Source organism: Poecilia mexicana, unplaced genomic scaffold (assembly GCF_051168715.1).
Source record: "Poecilia mexicana isolate PSO_F unplaced genomic scaffold, ASM5116871v1 scaffold_5, whole genome shotgun sequence".
In the NCBI taxonomy this organism is placed as follows: Eukaryota; Metazoa; Chordata; class Actinopteri; order Cyprinodontiformes; family Poeciliidae; genus Poecilia; species Poecilia mexicana.
In genome coordinates this window covers 9,819,167-9,836,163 of record NW_028263374.1, presented here as the reverse complement: position 1 = coordinate 9,836,163, position 16,997 = coordinate 9,819,167, and the positions used below count along the sequence as shown (strand labels likewise).

The window sequence follows — 16,997 nt, the reverse complement described above, 5'->3', positions numbered from 1 at the left end:
TAGGCTGTTGAGTTTGAGAAGTCTGTTATCCGGCTGAGAAGAACAGAATTTCCCACCTGTCTCTTGGCTGAGGGTGAAGATTTGTGCTGTAATATCAAAGCCGTCTTTTATCCCCAGTGGAAACACAACAGCAACATTACTTGCTGCAAATTGAATTAAGACCCAGTTTTAAAAGATAATTGCGGGAGAATATTTTCTGGGGAAAACCAGAATTTTTTACAAAACAGAGACAAATCTGAATTTATCAGGAATTTGTAACACTGGACAGATTAGCATAGTAGTTGTTTTAGTATTCGTACAGGGTTAGTTGTACATTAATATTGCTTTTGCTGTTTTTTTGTGTGTCTATGCTGACATTTCTTGTAGAAGACTTGCACAGCAATATCAGAACTATTTTATTTGCGGTACTGTATGGATTTTAAATAACCTGAATTCATGAGTCATTAATAACCTGGGAGACAATTTTTTTTTACAGTGCCTCCCTTTGGCATTTTTCTACATTTTATGACTTTACAACTTTACTGAGATTCCTTGATGTTGAGTCTAACTATGCATTTCCAGTTGGATTTTATTGAATTTGTTTTGACTAGGCCATTAATTCACACAATTTGCTGTTCCATCGTTCCTCTTGCTGTATGTTTAGGGCTGTTGGGCTGCCAGAAAGTAAATCTCTGACACATTCTCAAGTGTTTTGAATCTTCTTATGGATTCTGAACAGCTTCCCTGTCTCTGTTAAAGAAAAGCAACCCCACAGGATTATGCTACCACCACTGAGATGCTGTGTGATATAAAGTTCTAGATATGCTCCACATATAAACTTTTGCATTTAGGCCAAAAAGTTTCAGTTCTTATGCGAGCAGAGCACCTGCTTTTGTTTTTCTGTGGTCTCCTTGTAGCTTTCTTCTGGTCACTTGAATTGTTTTCATGAAGACAAATTATCCCACCCTAGCTGTGGTGGGATAATTTGCTTTATCCTCTTTTTTTTAGAAAATTTACTGAAAAACTTCTTGGTACCTTGGTACCCTACCCACTAAGAACTTTGTGGATTTAATGTCACAAAATGTGACCGTTCAATGGGGTCTGAATACTTTCATCCTAACAGTTGAGCCTGAAGAAAAGCTCTGCATCAAGAGCAGCCGACTAAACCTGACAGGTTTTATTCATCCGTAAAGAATGACACCGTCTGTAGGAGGATCTTTTTGGTTTTGTGGTTGAATCACGACGTGTAATAAAAGATTTAGCATTTTGTTCACCTTCTTCTGTCCCTCTTGTGAGATTGTTTGGCCTGTGTGTTTAAAGCACACCTCATGCTCTCTGATGTCTTTTGTTCTTTATTACTGCACATTTTCACCAGTTGCGGTGCCGTTTTGTTGAGGTTTGATACGCCCTTTAATATTTTTCCAGGGTGTGTTGGTTCCGGTGTGGCAAAAAACATGCAGTTTTGTGAATAGGCACTAGATGGCAGTGTTGGAACATTTTCATTCCTGGTAGGGGATTAAAATTAGGATGGAACCCGGCCCTGCTCTGCAAAATGGGCTGCTGAGCAACATGTTCTTCTAGATTCCTTTCTCTCTTCTTCCTCCTGTGTGTGGTTTTTGTGTGCGTGTGTGTGTGTGTGTGTGTGTGTCAGTGATGACACATGGAAATGCTCCTGATACTGTCCAAGAGAAATTATTTTAAAAAAGCAGGCTGAAAAGCTTGGCATTCGTTAAAGTCAGACCTGAGATTACAAGCCTTCAGACCACAGGCGCCGGTGCCACACATGTTAACAATGTGCTGCCCTGCTGCTGTGTACAAACCACCAGGAAGTGACACTTCACTAGAGTGTAAATGTTGTGTTTTGCACTGAATATGCAGCTTTCAGCTCCAAGATGTTCCTGCTAACCAGCCGTCTCCCCTGCTGTCTCACTTTAAAAGACATTTGTCAGTTTTTCCCCCCTGTTTTTAATCTAACTTAAGTTAATTTCTTTACTTGCATTTATTTTTTATTTTTTTATTTTTTAATCATTACATTTTAATAGAATTTTCTTTATCTCCATGATTACAAACAGGGCTGGCACATCTCTTCTGTTATTAATTAGCGCAGTTTTTTATTTACTGACTCATCCCTTCCTGATAACCAGCCTGAAGCAACATTATTTTCTCAACTATTATCCTTTCAGCAGATTTGAAGATTTATTGCTTTTATGTTTTAGCAGAATAAATGGAAATGTTAACTGTATTGTTGCTCTGAAAGAGGAAGATTGTCATTCTATAAGACATCAGTCTTTGATAGAAAACACAGCATTCGAGGCAGGTATTTTTCCTTGAAACTACTCATGTTTAAAATCAGGCAGCTTTGTGGACAGAAGCAGCCTTGAGACTCTAGACTAGAGATTAGCCAGAGAAAAAAACAGATATAGTTTAATAAGTAATATAGCAGCTAATAAGCAAGAAAAAGCCTTGTAGTTTATTGCAAGGCTTGGAAATAAATTGCGATGCTTCATCCTTGCTGCTGGTTGACTAGTTCACCTCCTGATTAGCCAAAATCTGAAATGGAAGAATTATTGAAGATAACTGGTCTAAGAGGAATAAAATGGAATAAGGAAGTAGTTTGATCTCAATCAGTCACAGATGGGAAACATCTGTGACTGGGTGGAAAATGTGATACATTTTTAAAATGCATCACATTTTAAAAATATGCGATACATTCTCTTTAGACTAGATCATTCTAACTATGAATATGGCTTAATCTATAATCCATTGTATTGTGGATTTTTCCATGTAAATCTCCATCTTTGCTGAAATGTTAATCTCCATCTTTGCATGTTTTCTTCCAGAATTTTGCTGTATTTAACTTAATCTATGTTCTAATAAACTCTGACTAGCAACCATTGTGTTACCGCTACTATTTTTTTTTAAAGAGGTAATGAAATTGTTTAGGAAGATTAACAGTGCTGGTGTTCAGTTACACGTGGCATAATGCACGCTGACAATAAAGCTCAGCTTTGGTGTCAGATGTTTATAAAGTAGAATCCGACTTCTACATTTATGACTCAACACTGCTTTAGACGGTATGGTGTGAAATTGTTATTGTATACATCGAAGTGTGAGGTTGTTGCATCACGAAATGTCAAAGGGTGATTGAATACTTTTATAACCCTTTGAACTTGCACACACAGCCGTGCTTTTGAATTTACCTCACATAGAAACACTAAAAAAAAAAAAAAAACTGGCATTAAGACTAAGTCTAAGCTGCCTCACCTTAGTCTCACCAGAGAATTGACATCTGTTCTTAATGTTAAATCACATAAGCCCTTTGCGTGTGCTTGCTCATTCATAGATGCAAAAGCTTGCCCCCTTCATTTTGAGCAGCTGTAGATGCTGTCGAGCAGATAACGCCTCAGGTTGAGCAGATTTTGATCTGTCGAGCACAAACTCTGTCGGCTGAGAGGTTCGATGTGCTGGAGCACAGCACCCATCCCGTCAGAGAGCTACTGGGATGTAATTAATGAGTCAGCTGGACAAGACTTACCATGAAAATAAATTCCATCATGCTTGTTTTTATAGAAGTTTAGTTGTTAGACCAGTTCTTATAGGATAAATAAACATTTGTCATTTCTCTTCACATATGATCACATTTATTTGTGGTGGCAAAGATATACACATTTTGCAGAAAGGCTTTATTATTATTATTTTTTAGATACTAACAAATGTACCTGACCTAATCTATAACAATTATAACCATGCTTAGTCTGATTTTTGTGCACATTTGTTGAGCAGATAACTGCACAACTCTTCTGTCTCCTGTCTAACAAAACCTATTTTCCTTTTATCAGCATCCGTCTTTTATTCTGCATTCTCTTTCTCACTATATCCTTGGCAGTGTCTTTTTTCTCTCTCTCCCCTCTCTGTCTCTGTGACAGTCTGTGTGCCAGAGAAGGCTGATGATGAAGTGTTAATTCATCTAACCTCCCACGGTTATGTTAAGAAACCTCACATTTAATGAGCAAACAGCTAGACTAACCAATTCATGCCTCTGGTATTTCTGCTACACCTCGTGTGCATGAGCATGTAAGAGTTCATGTCTGCATGTATTTTTTTTTTAATTTACTGTGGGTGATATGTACATCTTCATTTTATAGGAAGATATACATATCACCCACAGGTGGTGTGGTGACAAATTTATAAATGCAGTGCATAAACACTTGAGCGGTTGTCAAGAGGCTCTGCACTTATTGTTGTCATATTATCCCATTGTAAAAGTGTGAGGCGGCCATACTTGATATGGAGTTATCCTTTCTACCAAACTAAAATGACTCCAAATAATCCACGAAGACCATGAAAATGAAATGCACAATTGTAATGCCTAAACAACTGAATGATTTTTAGGGAGGCTTGCATTTATTCTTGGACAATTCCATTCATGTGAAAAGGTGAAAGTGTTTCATTTTACAGAAGATTTTGTGGGGCTGGTGGCCTTTATTCTAAGTATTTCCTTTTTCAGAGGAAAGGAGTTAAGAGAAGATGGGGAAAGACATGCTACAAAGATCCTGAGGTTGAGAGTTGAACCACGGATGGCTGATTCCAGGGCTAAAAGCCGCCGTTTATCGGGTGGCCGCTCTACTGCTGCACTATGAGGCGCCTAGAGAGTTTCCCCTTTGGCCAAACTAAAACGACTGCAAAAACACGGCAAAATGCATGTTATTTTATATGGCAAAATAAAATATTTATACCCAGTGCAGCCAAATTAATGATTTAATTGCCCGTAAAAGTCAAATAATATGCATTAATGCAATGTAATCAAACGCTTGAAATGTTTACTTACTGCCTAATATACCCAAACATTCACAGCTGCCATGATGAAGAGGTGTTCTGTGGTACGCACTTCCCTTGTTAGCAGTCATAATGTTATCCCTGATCCCTGATAGTTGTACCTCAAAACTACTTTTTTTTTGTAGCGGTAATAATAGAATAAAAACAGACTATTAAAAAAAAAAATAAAAACCTTGTAAATACTAAACAACTTCACATTGAAGCTTGAAAGTGGATGTATGTGCCTTTTAATTCAAAGGTTTTGAAAAATGCTGCTTTTTAGCTAATTTAGCAGCTCTGATAAATCTTAAGTTCAGATTGAGGGGCTCAGCGTTACCACAGATATGCATTATTACTGGCACAAGTGATGGATAACATGCTTACTTCCATTATGATATGACAGGGGGAGGGATGTCAGTGAATTAGCCACAATTTTCAGGTATTTTCTCTTCTCTGTTTGTATTTGCATCTGTCTCCGTCTTTCTTCCTGATTAAAAAGCCAAATCAAGAGTTAAATTGTGCACACCGCGTCTCCCTGTGACATTCTCCACACTAATCCTAATTTTATTCCTCTTCCCTCATTTCGCTCTCTCTCTCTTTCCCTCTCTCTCTACTCTCCTGACTTTCAGGCTGAAACCAAACCAAAACCTTTTCTCCCCAAACACATAGATTCATTCACACGCACCATTTGCATAATTTAGCATTTACATAATTGATTTCCAAGGAAGCGTTTCACACTTTGTGAGGTGGTGTTGGAGACCAAAAGGTCTGATATTGCCATGCATGCACATATGCACACTCACTCACTCACGCACGCACACACATTTACACTGCCATGCTCTCATGGTTTTGTTGTGTCACAGTCTCTGCCTCTGTTTTTTCTGTTTTCCTCTCCCACAGAGAAATAGACAGAAACACACTATGTTACTGGATGGTTAAGATTCCAAGTCTAAATGAAGCGTGAAGCGTTGCCAAGCTGGTGCATCTGGTGACCTGCTCGGTACACGCAGCAAACATAATCAACTAAGCATACATGATCAAATGTATCAGGATCCATGAAATTGGTGCGGTTATATTGAAGGAGCATCTTTGATTTTTCTGGGCTGGTAAAATCTGCCCCCCTTTTCACCTATACAGATATTTTGCACTTTTAGATTATTCTTATCTAATAAAATGCATGAATTATGCTCAGGCAGACGCAAGGACCCATCAAGTCTCATGAGAAAACAGAATTTATTGAAAGGTTATTTGTCCTCTTTTTTTCCCCCCTCTACATTACTCAGTGATATTGAAACGGTTTGGAGAGACATGTCATTATTTGTACATTGTGCCTATTCCAGATGCTTGGCTAGAAAAGAACATAAATATTAGGATCATAACTGTAAACATGAGGTGGTGTAAAGATGAAACGGTTTCTGATTTTCATGTTTTTTTCCAGGTAAAATAAGGTGTTTATTCCATTGTTTTTTTGTTTTGTTTTTGCAGTTTCCTTTATTTCCTCATATTGTTTAAGCTAAACTAATGTTTCAGCTATTATCCATTTACCCCATGTTTCGTACTTCATTAGTTCAGCGGGTTGAACAATTTGTAAATGAATAATGTAATGTAAGATTGTATTAATTTTGAATAACACAAAGCTGATTTTTACCAAGAAGGCAGTATTGGATGCATGGATGGGTGGGTGGGTGGATGGATAGATGGATGGATGGATGGATGGATGGATGTTTTTCTTTTGAAATATGTCATTGGGCAAAAGGCAGGTCACATCCTGGACAGGTCACCAGTCCATTGTGACATGACAGCTAGGCATTTTCCTGGGATTTGGTAGCTCAAATGGTAGAACAAAGCATTCGTTTCTTCTAGTCATATAAATTCACCCCATTTTAGACAAAGTTGCTGGCATGTCCTCCAACCAAACAGAACATACATGGCCTGACCCGTGACAAGAGAACCAAATGTATGTTTTCATTGTTCTGAAGTTGATGTTATATACACGAGTGGATGGTTTAGAGCCACCGCCATGACGGTTCCAAAAGTTAGTCTATAGGCTTTTACATTCACGTTAATGTTTGGCCATCAGGGAGATCTGGGTCACATAAATATAATGTAGATGTACCTCCAGTCACACTGTTTGCTATTGGCCTGCAGACTCCATCAAACTGCTTGGGCGTGTGTGTGTGTGTGTGTGCGTGTGTGCGTGTGTGTGTGTGTGTGTGTTTATCTGTCTGCATCTCTACAAGCCCCTTCACCTCTCCTCTAAAATCTCTCATCTATGGAAATGGGACCGCCTCACTCCTGTGAGCAATCCATGGGGATCCCGGCTATTCACACATACATGGACACTCTTAGACACACATTCAGATTTGGTCCAGCGACCGAAGAGCGGGAAGGTTTAACAGATGGTGTTGGCTGTATCTGTTACAAAGATTACCCAAAACCACACAAACGCATTTTGCAGCCACTGGCTTTGTGAGTTCACCTCATTTAACTCAATGGTGTTTTTATGAGGCATGGCAACATTAGAGCCACCTACCGCTTTAATCTGTCCCCTCTGTGTTCTGTATCCAATGCCAGACTGGGAGAGCTTGGTAGGAACAGCAAGAACCAAAATATGGCATTGTACGCCTGTCTGAGCTTTGCTTGATTTGGGGATAGCCTACCACATATATGGTCATATACTTTGTGGCTGCATTTGACACAAAGTCGTAAAAGGTCTATAAATTACTATGAGTAGCATAAAAATGCATCGGCTATATTAGGAGTGTCGGATTACTCCATGTTCATTTATTTTTCCTAAAATTTAGGAGTTATTTGAACAGAATAATGCACAGGAGCTCAACAGCTTTAATAAACCTCAACAGTTTTTACTATAAATCACAGCAAAGCTTTGCTTGCAACTTTTGACTTGATTGATTTTTAACTAAAAAAAAAAACATACTGTGAATAAGCAGTTTAGCTTAAGAAACCGCAAAGCATATCTTAACTTTTTAACGTCTTTAGCAGATCATGTTGATCTCAGTACTCTGACATGCGCATCTTGTCTGTCACTCTGTCAATATTTTTGTTTTCTACAGAGCACCCAAAAATCCTGCCACTGACTGAAATGATTTTAAAAGGTGTCGATCCTGTTGTAGCTCAGTGTTGTCAGCCATCTTGACAACATTGATTAGTCGATTCTGTCAACAGAACATGGCAACTCGGATCATAACACCATAACAGAAGCTATACTGGAACCAAGTTACAAAATTCAGTCCTTGGATAGTTTTAGATGGATATAAGTCTGTGTATCAGTATAAGCATGAGTATGTTTCTTTAACAATACATCTAGATAAATGAAAGGATATATCTTCTTGTAATTGTAATGTAATATAAACTCTTAAAGTGAACCGTTATGCAAACAACAGCAACAACAGTTCGTATTTGTTTTTCTAAGGGATTTTAGAAGTACCAAGTTTCTTTCTTCTGAAAGTTTCTGGATTCTACTTTCTGAAATTTGTCTTTATCTCGCCTCCCTTTTTCACCTAAACTCTGTATCATTCCTCCTTCTATTGTCTCTCTAACTCCAGTTCCCTCTCTCTTTCCTAGCCAGCAGATTTGGATGCGTGGGTAAGCAACAACACTATTACCGTCTTAGTTCGGCTATCCTTTTCTCTCCTTCTCTGTCTCGTTTCTCTATTTAGATGTCATGTTTTCATTGTGCTTTAAAGCAAGGCTGCAAGTGTGCTGCCGCCATCATTTTGCACAACAAATCTTTGGGAGGTATTCAGCTAGAAAATTACACATCATCTGTGCTGCTGGCAGAGGAGATTTTACATGCAAACGCACATGTACACGCATTCTATCCAAGCATCAAACAGCGGCCGTTGAAAGAGGGAGCGTAGAGCAGGGATTTGCACATGTGCTCTTCGAAGATGTGTGTGTCTGTTAAGTTAGCATGAGATTACACTGGATTACAATAAATGTTATGTCAGTCAGTGTAGCTGTGCTGTGCTTGTGGGCATACCGATTTATTTAAGTGGTACAGAAGAAGAGTCGATCAGTTAATATTTCATCTGATCAAACTCTTACTAATTCACCTGTTAAGTAGAGGAAATAGTCATCATTTCAGCATGATATAGTATCAGTGTGTGTATCTTTAGTATAGCACCACTTTCCCTTTCCGTTCTACATAGATTAATCTGCAGGTGCTCAAGTAGCATATCATGTTCACGCTAATTATCATGCATTCAGGAGTTTTTTCATGAGTTTGTTTTAAAATACGGCTGCATAATAAATCAGCTTAAGGCGATATGCTTGTTTTCTGGAGAGAAAAAAATTTAGTGGCTCTGTGTGTATATGTTTGTGTTAATAAATTAATTTGGAAAACCAAAATACATTTTTGTGAATTAGCAATACAATGCGGCAGTGAACATATTTCTCAGCTTTGTGAAAAACAGAGAGTATTTACAATCCGCTGTCCTGTGGCTTGGCAGAGTTCCCCAACTTTTGTTCATTCAAAACTCATTCGCTTTAATTTTTTATTGATTTATTTTTTTCATTTATTAGCTCTTTTGCTAGTTTTCGCTATATGTTATTCAAATTCATATTATTCATGGAGTTCTTTGTAATTATGTGGTTAATTTTTGGGAAATGATAAAATTATATGCTCCTATGCTTTTGAAACAGGTTTCTTTTTTTTATCACCAATGCATACATTTGTCTTTCTTCCAGCTAAAATGCCAACAAATTTTCAAAATGTGTGTCTCTCTCTCTCTCGCTGTCTCTCTCTTTATTTATTTATTTTTTTTACATCTGTTTTTTGTCTTCTTCTGCTTGCATGCTGCTTTGCCATGGCCCAAACTGTGGGTCTTCCTTCAGCCAGTCCACCATCTTGCTGCCTGTCACATCTTGGCTCAGTGAGCTTATAAAAGGCTTTCACCTCCTGCTAATGTCAACCACACCACTTCACCTCCAGCCACAGCTGGGCCAATCTTACGCCACCTAACTAGTTTTGTAAGTGTCATTGTATGGTGCTGGTTTACACCCTAATCGGCTTTCTTTGTGCTGCTTTGTAATCTAGATTTTATGGGTTCTAATTAAATGTACAGCTCCAACACATTACTGGTGTTATTTTGACTTAAAATGAATTAGTACGACTTGTGAAAAGAAGTATAGGCTACACAGAAATACACAACCTCTCGTTTTTTTAACTGAATACTTGGGAAAGACGAAATCACACCTTTTTGTTTTTTTAATTCTTTTGAAATCTCAATATGCAAGTAATTTGTTAATTCACAGTGGAAGAAAGCACTCATCATTTGCATCTTACAGCTGTACTACTAAGCCCCGTTGTGTGTGTACTGCTGTGGGGAACACAGTAGTAATCTGAAATGTTTATCTCAGCAAACACCTTCAAGTACTGTTCTCCTGCATACAATTGTATCAAGTGGCCATGTGTATGTTTCCAGGTTTAGAAGCTGTATATGGTGATTTTTTTAATACTTTGTGATTCAAAAACATTTGCGCTGTGGTTAGTGTTCTGCTTGGAGGTAAAGTACAAATGATTGATACTGGAAATAATAGTTAACATGTTCAGTGTTTTCAGTCGTGTTCAGCTGTATTTTCAGTGATTTCAGCCAATCATTTCCACACCACCTGGAGTTGCTATTGTCGCCTCCTGCCTTTTGTATAGATGCTTTGACAATAAATAACAATGTATTTTACAGTGCCTTGAAAAGGCATTCTTACCACCTTAACCTGTCCACAGTCAGGTTACAGTTACAATGTTTATAAGTTTTTGGTGAATTTTCCAAACAAATATTGGAAACATGTGAAGTATATTTAGTTTTAAGCACAATTTATTATGATGAGTAAACTCCCTTGCCAACCAATTGCCTCCAGTATTCTCTTAGCTCTCTGTAAGCTAATCTTAGTATAAATCAATCTAGGACAGGTGTTTTGATTATTTATTTTTTTATTTTTTTTGTCGTGTTTTTCTAAAAAAAAAATATCTTTGCTGTCATTCATACTTAATCTCCGTCTCTTTCTTGTTTTCTTTCCCAGGCTAGACTGTTGGAGCGAAAAGAACAGGAGCTGGCCACAATCCAGAGTTTCTACAAAGAGCAATTAGAAATAATGGAGAAAAAAGTAAGGATGCTTTTGCCATTTCTGCTGATTGTTTGTTAAAGTAGTAGAAAATTACAAAAACTATATTTTGTAGAAGCATTTTTTGTCCAAAAAAGTGCCTCGGTTTGTTGCGTTGCACAGCTTTCTCAAGATTTTTTAATCTCTCAAAAGAAACATGGCATAATTAAGAAGGTAGCTTGATCTTACAAAAGGTAATAATGTAAGTTATACTACTATACATTGTCATGGAAGTATTAAAATACAAATTTCATTGAGTCTGCAGCCAGATGGGAATTCAGATGTGATGGAGCAGAGGCATCTCAGATGGATTTATTTTCTTAATTACATATGGCAAGGCAAGTTTGTTTGTACAGCAGCGTTCATGCACATGGCAACTCAAAATGCTTTACAGAAAAATAAACAAATGAAGATAAGACACCCTTCTTTCTGCCATTTTAAGTGAAAAAATATTTTTTTTAATTTTTTTGTTTTTTTTGTTTTAGAAATAATGTCTTTGGTGGTGTCTTGTATCTAATGTCATACAAGAAGAAAGTTTGTGGTGTAAAGTATTAGGACCTATTGAAAAATGTGTGATCCATATCAGATTAACGCAAAAAAACACATCAGGTGTCACTCAGTCGATGTTTGGAAAATAATATGAAGCCGAAATGGGGAGGATCTTCCTTAAAAATATAAGTAAACCCATAACTCAATGGGTGTGGAGAGCTTTAGACATTTAACATTTTCATTTGCACGTTCTCTGCTCATTGCAATTACCATGTAAAAAGTAAAGTAAAATGTAGAGAAAGGTATTTTGTTATGAAACTTTAAGTGGCAACCTAATATGAAATAAAGCAGTGAAATCATCGAAGAAAAACAAACTCTCCTGTAGGCTGTTTCCCTTTTCTCCTTGCCCATCCTCTGGGTGTTACTGTGTGCATTCACAGCTTTTCCCTCAAGTATTAGCTGGAGACTCTTTGGCTCTTCCACTCTAACCCTCCCTCCCTGCGGCAGGGCCCATCAGGTATACAGGAGGGGACCTTATCTAGTCCCTGGCACTCACCTCCTTTAGGCCTTTGAGAAAACCTTTTACATAGCCAAGTTAAATGGTGGGGTCTCTGCATGACTCGTAGCAAGCGGCACGCGCTGCAATGCTTGACAGGGAAGACTGATTGGCAGGAGAGTGCTCTATCTTTCTTCGCTTGCCGCCACAGTCCCTTTTTCTCTCCTATCTTTTTCTCCCCCCATCATTTTCCCGCAGCTGACCTGCATGTGGATGAGGTAGTGAGAAAGAAAGGGACTGAGTGGGAGGAGATAAAAAAAAAAAAGGCTATACGGACTGTGCATTAAACAGACTGTCTGTCCTCAGTCGGCAACCATCTTCCACCTTATTTTCCTTCATTTTGCAGTCCAACTCTTTATTCATCCGGCTCTCCATTCATGGCATTGCTCCTATTTTGCTGCCTGTCCTTCCTCTTTTTATTCTCCCATAACTGTCGCTGAATTTAGTTGGTTGAAAATAAATGGTCTCTTAAAACCTGAATGGTGACCTACAGAGGTCATATACATAAAATTAAAAAGACTGAAGGAGTTCATGATTCAGTCATGTATTTAAGGAAGCTTTTCAGAATGTATTGTCAAGAATAAATAAAAGAAAAGGCATTTATAACAGAGTCAATTCAGTTGTTTCATCAGTACTTTCTATTCTGTTGCTGCTGATAGTCCAAGATAGTTTTACTCTGACACAGTCTAGATATTGGCCATGCATTTCCTGAATAAAACACGGTATTTTTATTTGGTCATATTGGCAACTATTTCTGATGTTAATGGTCAACAATTGATAAAACAAAACAAAGAACAAATTCAATCACCAATCATCTAATCCAAACACAATCTTTATTTCATTTAATTTCTTAAATAAATCAAATCCTGCTTCAATGGGAGTTGCGAAAATCTTCAGGATCTACCTAAATTCTAATCCTTTATAATTAAATATCGTCATATTGACCACACATATGCGTTAGACATCTTTGTACTTGTAAATGTTTAAAACAAAGATTAAAAACAAATTAATTGGAAAATACAGAGACAATTACTGTTTTATCTTCCCTTTAACTCAAGTGAAGTCCTTGATGTTGTCTGGAAGAATGTGTGTGTGTGTGTGTGTGTGTGTGTGTGTGTGTGTGTGTGTGTGTGTGTGTGTGTGTGCGTGTGCGTGTGTGTGTGCGCGCGCACACGTGTGCTGCCTGGGTGAAAAGATATGATAAAACATACTTCAGTTTCCTGTTTGTCTTACGAATAAAAGAAGACAACAACGTATTCTGTTCGTCTAAAGGCTGTAGATGCCATTTGAGTTCACTACTAACACAAATGTGCAAACAGCCGGTGTGTGGGGGTGTATGTGTAAACGTGTGATTATTGTCTTTTTATTGACAGGTTCACGTGCAAGCTGTCATCTTTGAAGCACTTATTATACAGTAACTGATTGACTACATGCATCCTAAGGATATTAACAAGTTTTTCACTTAAAATATATACTGACAATAAAAACATAGCTGCCCAATGGAGTTTGGATTTCCTCTGCAAAACAACATTTCTTTTTAACTGATTTGATATGGATTTCATTCACTAAGTTTTCTTGCATTTTTATTTTCCATCTGGTGTGAACTGGACTGATGTTGATGGTACAGACTGTACTGCTCTTGCAGGCATGGTGGAGCTTACTGCTATATACTCAAAGAGGTTTCCAGTCATCTGGGATACGACAATCCTAAGTGCTTAAGTAGAAGGCAACTGGACTTCTTGTTAGACTAATCTGAAGAACATTTTCATTGCATATATTACTGGAGTCGAATAAGAAACAAAGAAGGATATTTTTCCTGGCATGATATTCTTGTGTGTATTAAACCCAGCAAAACTATCTAACAAAGATTGGTTCATCCCAAGGACAAAAAACACCCAAACACAACCTTAGTGGTGAACCGGCAACCCGCTGATTGTGGGGTGAACTCCGAACACCGTCGTCGCCATCGAGACGTGCAAACTCACAAGTTTAGAATCCACATGTGTTTAAAGACAGAAATGTGTAACTTTTGGCAGGGTAGACAAGTGGTTTAAGAGAGCAGGGAAAACGTCCATAAATGTTAAATATGAACACTAAACAGAGGAGATGGCTTCAGATTTCATCTTTCAAACACCAGCTCTGCAGCCCTGATTCATCTGCCCAGGAGGTTTTTCACCAAAATACACCTTAGAGGATGTGATGGAAACCATTCAAATGGAATTGTTGGTGGACATGTTTGTGTTGTTGAGTAACAATCCGAAAATTGAGCTAAATGGATGGTAGGACCTGCGATTGTCCCATGTTACTTTCAACCATGTTCAGAACTCAAGAGGCATTTTGGATGAGAGGCGAAGATTAAAGAGAAGCAGCTCGGTGGCCTTCCACTTAAGCGCTTAGGAGGTTAGTGGTATAAAGAGGCTTATTATAAATCTGTCTGCCTGACCATCATTTTCTGAATCTGACTTTTTTTTTTTCCAAACAAGGAGCTCCACACCTGTCAATGTTGGTCAAATCTCTGATGGCTCTCCAGAAGGTTGCCTTTTGGACAGACTATATAAGTATTACTCTTCTGTACCAGATTTTAGTTTGTCCCAACGCTCCTTACTTTGGACTCTGAACCAGATGATTGACTTTAAAGAAAGGTCTAAACATGTTTCATACAAAAATACCTAAACAGAGTTTTGCAGATTTTCACTCAAAAAATAAAACAATACAAAAAAACATGGAAGGCAATGCGGTCCAAATTGTATAGTCAATGCTAGTTTTGACTCACTTGAGCCTGGATTCATTGATGGACAAATGTTTTTTCTCTACCTGGGTCCCTTCGAACCCACCATGGCTCTGGCAGCTGCAGCTTCTGAGAGAGACGAGGTCACAAGGGATCATCAAAGTCACAATAAGACAGATGAACCAAAATGACTGGGTAGAAGATGATATTTAATCAAATATGAACTTTCTTCTGACATCTAAGAGACAGAACTTGTGCAGATGCAATGAATAATGAGGTTAGTCACAAGAATGGTGGTTTTGTTATTATTATTATTTTTTTTTTTTACAAAAAACAAGACAGCAAAATAATAAATTTTTTGTATAAGCTCTTTCCAAGGAGAAATTTTAACCAATAAAAGAATTAATAAAGAATAAAATGAGTAAAAATTGTAAATGAATGTACTCAAAAGAAGTGTGTTCAGCTGCCTTTACCAGTAGATGCATGAGCACATGTAAGCTTGTTTTGAAGAGTAGATAACAGTCTACAATAAATATCAAAAGAAACATAAAAAACTGACATGGCATTTAGTTTGCTATACGTGGGAAACTATATCTAATGGGAAGACTGGTCAGTAACTTTTAATGTCCTCTCTTTCATGAAGCGAAACACACACAGAATCAAAACCCAGAATCGTCAGGATTCCACTTACTGAACATGCGGGAACATCCTTCAAATCTCCTCTCTCGCAGTCCCGACTCTCCACCGTCTCGCTTGCTCTCATTAATTTTTGGAAACTCTCCTAATCTCTCTGCGGTGTACAGGTAGAGTATATCCTACTTCCTGTGGCAACATACCCGTTGACTCTGTAAACAAGTCTTAGTTTAAAATTCACCTCGTCTAATCCCCTCTTCTCGCCCTTCTTTGCCGACTTGTCCCTCAGAAAGAAAAATTAATCTGCCTTCGCCCATGCGTGGAGCGTGAAAGAACCCCTCCCTTCAAAACCCTGACATCAGCCCATCTCAGTCAACAGCTCCTAGAGGGTGTTCAGACAAGTGTGCGTGCAAGGATCATCTGAACACAGAGATTCGGGAGCAAATACAGATTTAGTCACACACCTGCATGTATGCAAGATTATACACAAACACAGCACACATGCATTCACACTAATCCCCTCCATGAGCCTTTCCAACAACCTCAAAACCCAGCTCTCTCCCTTGGAGGGTTATCATCTCCCCCTTTTCAGTCTCTCCACATTGGGCTTTTGTCCCCATGGGTGGAAACGACTGGGAAGAGCTCAGAGCATGCGTGCCAGTGATAGGTGCTCCTCTTCTGGTGTCAGGAGAGCTGATCTGGGACTGCTACTTGAAGTCTGCTCTGGTGAAAAGACATAAAATTTTATGTTAATAAACTGAAACAGAAAACAGTCTCACTGTCCCAGAACGACTCAAACTCAGAAGCTCAAGCTGCTAATCCAGATGCTCCAGTAATGACTCCATTTTCTTTTTCTTCTGTTGATTTTCTTTTCTTGCGTGACCAGAGGAAATAGTCAAGTGCAATTTAGTCAATAGAGTATTTTGTGGCTCAGTATTTCTTTAATAATAAAATAAATATTTCTAAACAAGCTCAAGTTGCGTTTGAGAAAAAATGCGCCTGTCACGTTACTGTGCTACTTCGCATTTCTGTGGCATAAGATGAACGATCGACTTAGGTTGAACAGATTTTTTTTCTTTTTCCTTTTTGTCTCACATTTTTCAAACTGTCATTTTAATTTCAGTTAATGATGATGAGAGTAAGCAATAAAAGAAGCTGTCAAATTATGATTTCATTTTGTAGAGGGCAAAAAGGTATCCAAAGTTTTGAAACCACTGATTGTCAAATTCATTGAGGAGGTCACAACCACAACTGCATCTAAAGCACTGCAGGCCTCGCTGGTCCTGTTAATTCATTTCTTATTCATCCTGTTGACACTTGCCCAAGTGTCAACTATGGACGTAACTCTGTTTAATTGGAATCTGAATTTTAAAAGCCATTGAATTTATAACTTGGACAGAAAAATTATACGTAATTCTAAATTATGTACAATAGTTTTCTACCACAAGATAGTCCTGTTCTCTGTCTTGTGTAATCAGAGGTTTTCACATATTTGAGTTACAGTGGATTCTTTTTTTTTTTTTCCTTTTTGCAAATCTTGGCTCCAACACTAGACGTCCCACCGGTTCATTTGGCCAATTTAAATTCACATATTCACTAAAAACCTGTCAAAGTTACATCTTACTTCCCTCCAACAGAAATTGCTCAGGGCTTGGTCGGTCCCAAACAGTTTTA

The 16,997-nt window shown here is 38.0% G+C and overlaps 1 protein-coding gene across 3 annotated transcripts in view; it reads left to right on the top strand.

The window, feature by feature from the left end:
- Positions 1-16,997, top strand: part of chchd6b (coiled-coil-helix-coiled-coil-helix domain containing 6b) — a 65,800-nt gene that overhangs the window by 5,998 nt on the left and 42,805 nt on the right. For 2 of the 3 annotated variants that reach the window (XM_088005488.1, XM_088005489.1), the window contains exons 5-6: positions 8,380-8,400; positions 10,837-10,920. In XM_088005488.1, coding sequence (XP_087861614.1) covers positions 8,380-8,400; positions 10,837-10,920 — 105 coding nt within the window. The remainder of the gene's footprint in view (positions 1-8,379; positions 8,401-10,836; positions 10,921-16,997) is intronic. The other variant, XM_088005490.1, reaches the window with a different exon arrangement.